Here is an 8,524-nt window from a genome sequence, read left to right as displayed (position 1 = left end):
CGAATTGTTTTTTTTGAGTTCTCTCCGCATCGCACGTCGGCCCCTCGTTTCTACTTCCCCGCCGCGCCTCCAACGGCGACGGCTGGATGCGGACCCGGTAGGTCCCACACGCACGCGAGGCCCACAAAGGCGTCAGACGCGGGCGCGGCAGCGCCAAGCAAACACCACAGCAGAGTTTTTTAAAAAAAAGGGCAAAAGAAAGAAAGAAAGAAAGTACAAAGCAGCACACGCAGTGGCGCATCTTCGCCCACGGGCGCATCTTCCTTGCCTGCCTGCGGTGGCAGCGGCTGCTGCTGCCATCGCACACACACACACACACACCACCACCGCTACCGCCACCAACCTTAATTTTCCTTTTCTTTTAAACGGCATCTCATTTTCTGGAGTACTTCTACATCTGCGTCTCCCCCTCGCTGCCCGTCTGGGGTGGCAGCGTCACTGACGGATGGTTGTGAACATCATGACCGTGCGTGGTGAAACCACATGCTTCAGCGCCTCGCGATCGGCGGGATCGGCCCACAAGAGCACACCGAGGGGCTGACGCCGGCTCAGTGCAGCGTCGCTAGCAGAGAGACGGACAGGCGTGTCGGCAAGTGTTCCCTCCTGCAGGAGCCCCTTCAGCGCCACCCACACCACCGACGGCAGCCGCGCCGTTTCCGGCAAAATCCACACGTGACACGTCGGCTCCGCGGCAGACGCCGGCGCACGACGGCGTTCTCGGCGTCGCTGCGCTGACGCCATCAGGCCCCTGTCTCGTATCCTCCAACCCCCAGGCACGTCATTCGCGGCGTCCTCCTCGAGCCGCCGACGCAGCAGCTCCACCGCGGCGGTGTCGTTGTGGGCGTCAGGGAGCTCCAGTTTGTGGAACGAAACGCAGTTGACGTACTTGGCCTGCCAGGGGTCGAGAAAGGCGGCGACGTAGGCGGGGGTGGCGCGCCAGTGCAAGCCAACAAAGAGACTTTTGCGGTGCAGCGCCCCGAGAAGGGCGTTGTCCGCGAACACGCCGGTCAAACACTCGCAGGGCGAGGACCCCGCGTGGCGCGGGGGGCCCACTCCCCAGAGGTCATCCCCGTAAATCAGCACGAGGGCAACGAGCACGGCGAAAGCTGCACCCACCACCGCCAGGCGCGACGGCATCCGCTACAGGCTCTCTCACGTAGAAACGCACACACACAGAGGGATAAAGAAAGAATAAAAAAAGAACACAAAAAAAAAACGAAACGTTACGACTGGCCGGACGGGGAGAAGAAAGAGGCAGAATACATGCAGCGGAGCAACACAGCGGAAGGGAGTAAGCCGCGGGTGCGAGCAGAATCCATTTTTATGTACGTGTGTGTGCGGGCCGTGCGTCTTGCTTCTCCCTCTCGCTCCGCACAGGTGGAAAAGGAAGCGGTGGCAGCGGTCGCAGGCCCCACGCACCCACTCACAAATCCCCGTTAAGAGTGTACGGGCCTATGCCCCTCTCAGCAAACTCCTCTGCTTTCCCCTCCCCAGGGCGATCGGCGGTGGTGGCGGCGGCAGCGGCAGCGGCAGCAGCAGCCCCGCCAGGCCCTGCAGCAACCCCCGAGTACCCAATGCTGCGTGTGTCAGTCTGGTAGCGCTCCGCGCCGGTGCTGAGAACTATCTTCGCCGTCAACTCATCAAGGCGAAAATAGGCCCAGACGACCGTGTCGTGGCCGTGTTGGTCAAAATACTGCAGCAGGAGCGAGATTAGACTGTCCTCTACGGCGCGCCGCAGCGCATGCCCATTCTCCTTTCCCTCCCACGTCTCACGGTGCCGCTCCACGAGGAAGGCGACCGCCAACTCATCGATACTGCTCGCGACAACCGCACCACCGTCGCTCCAGTACCTCGTGCACGGCAGGGCGGCCACGGCCATTTGAACCAGCTTCTCCGCGTCTCGCCTGGAGAACGCGGCAAACAACATGGTTCGGGTAAAGGCAGAGGTGAGTGTGCCGTAAAGACCAGCAAACTCGTCACGAACCAGCTGCTCAACCTCCGCCGTGCTTTTCCCCCACGTGCGTCCCTGCTGCCCAAAGTCTGTGGTGACCACAACCAGCAGCTGGGCGAGGGAGGGAGTGCCCGCGGGCTGCTCCTCAAAGCGTTCCGCGCGTCCAAGCAGTGGCGCGAGGGCAGCCACGAGTTTGGGGTGCATCGCCGTCAGGTCGTCAAGCAACACAATGCCGTGCGGGTAGGCCTTCTGGTGCGCCGTCACGCGTTGCATGATGCGCAGCCGTGCGTCCGCGACGGGCATCCCATCAAAGCCCGTACCGGAGATGACAAGCATGTTGTCACCCATGTCGCACGCGGGGCGGGATGGGGCGCAACGCAGGGAGGTGGCGAGGGACAACAGGCGTGCGGTGTGTGTCTTGCCAACCCCGTTGTCGCCTGCAAAGTGCAGGACGAGTGGATCCTGCGGGTAGGACAACTTCCGCCGCACCGCCTCTAAAATGGCCCCCTTCACGTGCTCCTGCCCCGCAACCCGCGTCAGCAGCAGCTCCTCCACATCCTTCATGACGCGCTGGCGCAGTGCCTCATCCTTTGCGAGCGCAAACTCCCGCCGCACCAACGCCGCAGGGAGCGCCGTCAGGACGCAGTGGCGCAGACGGAGGAGCAGCGGGGTGCCGCGGGCGGCGCAGATGGGGCAGCGGGGGCAGCGCCACTCCACCAGCTCCACCTCCGCCGCAACAGAAGACGGCCGCAGCGGTGACGCGGGGAAGATGAGGAGAAGCAAGATCAATGCAGCAACCACCGTCGCTACGGCAGAGACACCGCGTGGGGAATGACGTCGGGCAGGCATGACGGCAAACAGGAGCTAAGAAGCACCGAGCTCCCCGTCGCCACAACCACCACCACCACCACCACCACACACGCACAGAGACGCCCTTCGCTCCTCCACTTCACCGCAGTCCTCAACGTTTATTTGCCGCTGCACTGAGCCGCGGTGATCCTATGGTACTTGCCTGAGCCCCCCACCCCCCACCCCCAACCACACACACACACAGAAGCACAGAAGCACAGATGTAAGTGCTGCTTGATGGTCGTTGCCGCCGCCCGTTAAAGGCAACAGCAGGGCAAAAAAAAAACACAACAACAGCAAAGAACTAATCCCAAGAAAGAAAGAAAAATTTAAATACAATACACAGGCAGGGCACGCACGAGAGAAGGTTGACAATACGACGCCAAGGGCCTCAAGGAGCAGGAGCAAGAAAAAAAAAAGACAAAGAAGGGGAGTTGTAATGTGCTGGTGCATATTTATAAATATGAGTCTGTCTCGCTGTGTGCGTGTATGCCGCTTTTATTTGGGCGGCCCCTGCGGAGGGCCAAAATAAGGGCCGCCGGGGTTCGCGCTCTGCTCCGCGTTCGCCACCGAGTTGCTTGCGATGCCGCCAATGCTGTTCCACACGCCGCGCGCGGCGTCGCGTCTGCCAAACTTGGCGCGACCGCCCTTTCGTCGCGCAAGCTGTGCGCGGCGGAACCACACCGCCTGCTCCGTGACGGCGTCCATCACGCGCTGCTGCTGTCGCGGCGGCACACCGCCGTGAATGCCAGACGTCTGCGGGTGAAACAGCGGGCGCCAGGTGGCGTTGTGGTGCAGGTACGTCCGCTCCAAGTGGGCGGGAATTGTTTTTTGGGTGATGAGCGCGACGTACGAGCGGGCGATGGCGTTCATCTTGTGGGTGCGCCACTCCGCGTAGCGCGGGGTCATCATGTGCGACTTCCAGTTGCTCAGCCCCTCCAGCGGCAGGTTTTTCCGCAGGAAGGCCCGCACCGCGGCGACGATGACGCCTTGGTGCTTGGTGTACAGGCTGTAGACCCGGCCGAGGCGGCCCTGCCGTGCCGTGCGGCCGGCGCGCGAGAGGTACACCGGCGCGTTGGTGGGCATGTCAAAGTTCACCACCACGTCCACGTGGACGTCCAGCCCACGCGCGGCGAGGTCGGTGGCGCAAAGAATATTCGTGCGGCCGGAGGCAAAATCGGCGAACATCCGGCGACGAACATCCCACGGCAAAGCGGCGTGCAGCAGGGAGCAGGCGAAGCCGTGCCCCCGCAGCTGGTGGTACACCGCCGTGGCGGCGTCAACGCCACGCGTGAAGACAATGACACGCTGCCCTTCGCCAAAGACTGTGCGGGGGATGTGGCACGTAAACGGGGCGGCGACGGTCGTGAGATGCTCCCAGCGCAGCGGGCGCACGCGCTCCAAGGCACGACGCGCCTCTTCTTTTTCGTCGTGGCTCACGTCCAGAGACGCGGCGGAGGCGGAGGCAAAACGAAGCGGCGTTACCATGCCATTGCGCCCGTCCAGACGGGGATGGGATTCGCCCTCTTCTCGCGCAACGTCCTTCCCCATCGCCGGCGCCGCACCACAGTGGCGTGCCTGCTGCCCTGGCGGCTCCTGTGGTGATGCATGTCGCAGCCGCTCCACAAACTCGTCGAGTGTCCCTGTCAAGTAGTGCGGCTGCGTGTGTGTCCGCAACTCATCCACGTCGGTGGCGATGGTGCGTGGCTGGTTGCCGTGCTTCTTCAGCACGTGCTGCAGGACGTCCATTTTCTCCTGCGCGCGCTGAACCGCAAAGAAGCGGTGGGAGAGCGTGTCCGGTGGGCGATGCATGCGCTGCCGCTGCAGGCACGTCACAGCCTGTGGAAACTTTTTGCCGACCACAAATTCGAGCTTCCGTGTGACGTAGGCGGTGGCGAAGACCGTTTGGGTCTGCACCGGCCACAGGTATTTAAACATCATCCGCTTTTGCACCTTCATGAGGAGGTGTACCGCGTCGTGGTCGTGCTGGGAGGAGAGCATCACATCCGCCTCATCCACGGCAACGTAGCGGATGTCGTCGAGAAACAATCGACGCGCGCGAATCAAACGCAGAACCACCTTTGGGTCCAGGATGACGACGTCCGCCAGCGTGTTCTTCAGCATCCGGCTCAAGTGGTGCTTGGCTCGCTTACGGGAGCTGAAGGAGACGGAGCGCAGACCGGTGGCAGCGTCTAGTGTGGCGCAGACGTGCTGCAGCTGCGCAATGAGCTCCCTAGTCGGGGCGAGCAGAATCATGCGAGGGCGGCGCTCGCGCAGCGGGATCTTGTACACGTCCCTGTCCTTCATCATATTCTGATACAGGGGAAGAAGGTAGGCAAGCGTCTTGCCCTCGCCGTGCGGCGCCGCCACCACGGTGTCTTTCCGCTGCAAAATCACCTCAATTGCCGTCTGCTGGATGGGGGACGGTGTGGTGACGTGCAGGCTCTGCGCCAGCGCCGCGCGCAGCTCCGGGGCGAGGAGCATGTCCTCGAAGCTTGCCACCGTCTTTGTCTTCACATTCGCCGCGAGCAGCGGGGAGTTGGCGGTGCGGGACGGGGAAAGGCTCTGCAGCAGCACGTTGCCGACGAGGTGGTCGGCGCGCTCTCCGATGGAGCGACTAAACGTGCCACCATACGCCTTGAGCTGCTGCGGCACGATGATGCCGCGCGCGGCGGTGAGGAGGGCGGCACTGCCCCGGCCAAAGGGGCCGCAGCCGCCGCCTGCAGCGACGGCGCTCCGCATTCCCACGGGCATCACCGCCGCGAGGGGGCGCAGCGCCATTGCGGCCGTCACGGGTGAAAATTATATATAACACAATGCAATATGCACCGCCTGCGCCGCCGCCCCCGCAATTGTCACACGTGTACTTCGCCCTCCTTCCTTCCCTCCGTCCTTCCGGCCGCGTGTGGGCGATGTGGGGGAGGAGACGCACCCACAAAAGCAAAAAAAAAAAAGCGGAATGGGAGGAGAAAAGAAAACACGTGCGCCACGACACCTCCTTCGCCACGGGTGCAAGTCCGCCACCTCAACCCCCGCCGCCCCTCTCAGTTCCTCCCTCCACTCCCCGGGGCACGCCTCAAAATAAATATGTAAGCTTCTTAAGGCGTCTGATCCCGTCCCTTTCTTTCACTTAATTTCTGGGGGGTTTACCGCCGTCCCTCCCCCACTCCCCCTTTTCCCCTCGCAGCAGACGCGCAAGCCCACCTGCACCTCCACATACGCACACACACTCACAGACACGTCCGTATGAAAACCAAAGCGAAACTGCGACGCAGCTGTGGGTGGGGGGTGGCTGCCGGCTGACGGTTTCAGCTGACGGTGGTCAGCGCCTTCACTGCCATCTGCAGTGCGCCGTCGTAGGTCTTGTTCCCGCCAATGAAGCCAGAGACGTGCACAAAGATGCCGCCGTCAATGCCGCTTGCCTGGCTCAGCTCCTCATCCCGCACGCCCCGCCAAGGCAGCGGCTTGCGGCACTCAAACCCGGACGCCACCGTCGGCACCGCCTGCACGCGCCAGCTTTTCTTGTCCGAGAAGAGCACGTAGAGGATGTGGCCCACCTTGCCGTGCTCCGCCTCCAACTCCAGCAGGTGATCCTTCCAAGGGCAGAAGCGGTCCTTGAAGACGACGATGCGGCCGCTGGGGTGCACATTCACGGCGGCAAGAAATGCCTCCTCGACAATCCTGCGCGCCGGCAGCCACGCAAAGGCGTGGTAGTGGACCGCCTCAAAAAACTCAACCGCCGCCAACTCAACCGCCCGCAGAAAGGCGGCACGCTCGCTCTCCACCAGGCCGTTCCCCTCCTCATTCCACCACGGCAGGAGGCGTCCGATGCGGTCTGAAAGCGTCGTCGAGACCGTGTACCGCCGCACACACGACGACGACGCGGCGGCGCCGGCGCCCTCCTCCCCTTTCACCTCGGCAGGGCCGTAGGCGTCGATGCCGTTGTCGATGCCGTCAATGTGCTCCAAGAAGTTCTTGTAAATGACGTCGAACAGGGTGTCGAGCTCCTGCTCCGACAGCTGTTTTCTGTCCGCCGCCCAGTTCGTGGCCTCCAGCAGCTTTGCGCGGTACGGGGAGGCCAAGGCGGACGCCACGTAGCTCTGAATAATCTCGCGCCCAAAGTGCTTGTACACGAGCCCCGCAGACGAGAGCCGGGTGTGGTAGGTCGCCTTTGGGGTTGTCATAGTGCCGTGAAACGAGGGCTGGTGGTGGTCAAAGCGCAGCGTCGCGGCATCGTAGACGCCGCCAACGTCCACCACAATGTTGCACTGCTCCAACGCACTCGGGTCGCGTGAGCGGAGGATACTTGACTGGGCAAAATTTGGGCTGCAGCGCAGCAGTCCACATGCCATGGCCTCATCGCAGTGAAAGGAGCCATTGTGCGTCCCAATGACACCCGTGACGGTGTTGTTTTCCACCAACGACTCCAGCACGCGAACACCACAGAGGTGCTTCGTCACGTACTCCGCAACAAACCGTCGCGGCATCTGCAACTGTGCGGGTGTGGTGCCGAGGCGTGGATTAAACTTTCCGTAGTTGACACGATTCCTTAAGCCTATACGTGTGTGTGTGTGTGTGTGTGTTTGTGCGTACTTGTAGTAGCTAGCAACTTCCTAGAGTGAGTGGCGTGGCCGGACGAGGACGGTCTACCGCTGCTTCCTCCGGCCCCCGCCACCACCACCAGGGCGCAAACAACCACGCACCCGTCGCATAGAGGGAGGAGGAAGAGGGGGCAAGAGTGCCGGGGGCAGGGAATCTCCTCGTGGCGGGGCGCCACGCTGCCGCCTTCGTGTGAAGGCAGACAAGCGGAGGAAACGGTTTACATTGTGCAGTGCAGACTCACCACCCCCCCCCACCCCGCACCCCGCCCTATTTACGCTTCTAAAAGATCCGCTCCACCGCCTCCCTCGTTCGCCGTGCCGCGTGCGGGTGAGCGGCGTCTTGAGGGCTTCGCTACAGTTTCTTCATCTGACTGCGTCACATGAACGCCGCCACCACGTCGTTGAAGAGCGTCTCAAACATCTCCGCCACGTGCAGGCCGGTGCAGGCGCTCACCTCGAAGTACTTGTAGCCGTGGCCCTCCGCCCACCGCCGCCCGTCCGCCTCGCTGACCGCCCGCTTCCTGCCGCCGTCGACCTCGTCGTCGACTTTGTTGGCGCACACCACCACCACCGGCGGCTTTGCGGCGGGGCGGGCGCTGACCGTCTCGCCGCCGCCACCGCCGCTGCGGGCGGCGTTCATGTACGTCTGCATCTCCGCCACCCACGCGTCAAGGGCGGCGAAGCTTGCGGCGTCGGTGACGTCGTAAACGATCAAGACGCCCTCCGCCGCGTAGTAAAACTCGTTGCGGATCTCCAGAAACTCCTCGCTGCCGGACATGTCCCAGAAGTTCACGCGAACAAAAAAATTGGGCGGCGCGGGCGACATGTGCGCCGGTGCCCGCACCCCCACCCGCTTCACCCCGTAGTCAATGCCAATTGTGGGGATGTACTTTGCCACAAAGCGCCCCTCGCAGTATCGCTTGATGACGCAGCTCTTCCCCACCCCCAGGGAGCCAATGGAGATAATTTTAATCCGCGGCTCCACCCCGCCGGCGACGGAAGCGGAAGCGGAGGCGGAAGAAGAATGGGTGGGCCTCGTCTTTGCCATTTCTAAGCCTGTGTGTGTGCGCGTGTGCGTTTCTGACCGGCCTTCCTTAGGGAAAAAGGAACAGGCGGCAGCAGG

General features: G+C 62.8%; 5 protein-coding genes across 5 annotated transcripts, besides 7 other annotated features; all 5 read right to left on the bottom strand.

Moving 5' to 3' along the window:
- Nucleotides 1-302: 302 nt before the first annotated feature.
- Nucleotides 303-327: a microsatellite.
- Nucleotides 328-435: 108 nt separating this feature from the next.
- On the bottom strand, nucleotides 436-1,137 carry Tco025E_08189 (uncharacterized protein; the record flags this gene model as incomplete). The annotated part of the gene is made up of 1 exon (XM_029375044.1): nucleotides 436-1,137. The coding sequence occupies one exon, from the start codon at nucleotides 1,135-1,137 to the stop codon at nucleotides 436-438; it is 702 nt and encodes a 233-aa protein (XP_029224832.1).
- Nucleotides 1,138-1,182: 45 nt separating this feature from the next.
- Nucleotides 1,183-1,216: a microsatellite.
- Nucleotides 1,217-1,423: 207 nt separating this feature from the next.
- On the bottom strand, nucleotides 1,424-2,800 carry Tco025E_08188 (uncharacterized protein; the record flags this gene model as incomplete). The annotated part of the gene is made up of 1 exon (XM_029375043.1): nucleotides 1,424-2,800. One exon carries the CDS (start codon nucleotides 2,798-2,800, stop codon nucleotides 1,424-1,426), a length of 1,377 nt encoding a protein of 458 aa, XP_029224831.1.
- Nucleotides 2,801-2,840: 40 nt separating this feature from the next.
- Nucleotides 2,841-2,876: a microsatellite.
- A 93-nt stretch (nucleotides 2,877-2,969) lies between these two features.
- Nucleotides 2,970-3,001: a sequence feature (G-rich).
- Nucleotides 3,002-3,298: 297 nt separating this feature from the next.
- On the bottom strand, nucleotides 3,299-5,581 carry Tco025E_08187 (DEAD/DEAH box helicase-like protein; the record flags this gene model as incomplete). Its single annotated transcript, XM_029375042.1, has 1 exon — nucleotides 3,299-5,581. The coding sequence occupies one exon, from the start codon at nucleotides 5,579-5,581 to the stop codon at nucleotides 3,299-3,301; it is 2,283 nt and encodes a 760-aa protein (XP_029224830.1).
- Nucleotides 5,582-5,671: 90 nt separating this feature from the next.
- Nucleotides 5,672-5,697: a microsatellite.
- A 316-nt stretch (nucleotides 5,698-6,013) lies between these two features.
- Nucleotides 6,014-6,040: a microsatellite.
- A 68-nt stretch (nucleotides 6,041-6,108) lies between these two features.
- Nucleotides 6,109-7,287, bottom strand: Tco025E_08186 (metal binding protein; the record flags this gene model as incomplete). The annotated part of the gene is made up of 1 exon (XM_029375041.1): nucleotides 6,109-7,287. One exon carries the CDS (start codon nucleotides 7,285-7,287, stop codon nucleotides 6,109-6,111), a length of 1,179 nt encoding a protein of 392 aa, XP_029224829.1.
- Nucleotides 7,288-7,361: 74 nt separating this feature from the next.
- Nucleotides 7,362-7,391: a microsatellite.
- Nucleotides 7,392-7,777: 386 nt separating this feature from the next.
- Nucleotides 7,778-8,449, bottom strand: Tco025E_08185 (ras-related GTP-binding protein; the record flags this gene model as incomplete). The annotated part of the gene is made up of 1 exon (XM_029375040.1): nucleotides 7,778-8,449. The coding sequence occupies one exon, from the start codon at nucleotides 8,447-8,449 to the stop codon at nucleotides 7,778-7,780; it is 672 nt and encodes a 223-aa protein (XP_029224828.1).
- Nucleotides 8,450-8,524: the final 75 nt, after the last annotated feature.

This window comes from Trypanosoma conorhini (genome assembly GCF_003719485.1).
Source record: "Trypanosoma conorhini strain 025E chromosome Unknown Tco_14.4_contig_00718, whole genome shotgun sequence".
Classification (NCBI taxonomy): Eukaryota; Euglenozoa; class Kinetoplastea; order Trypanosomatida; family Trypanosomatidae; genus Trypanosoma; species Trypanosoma conorhini.
This window is presented reverse-complemented; position numbering and strand designations above follow the sequence as displayed.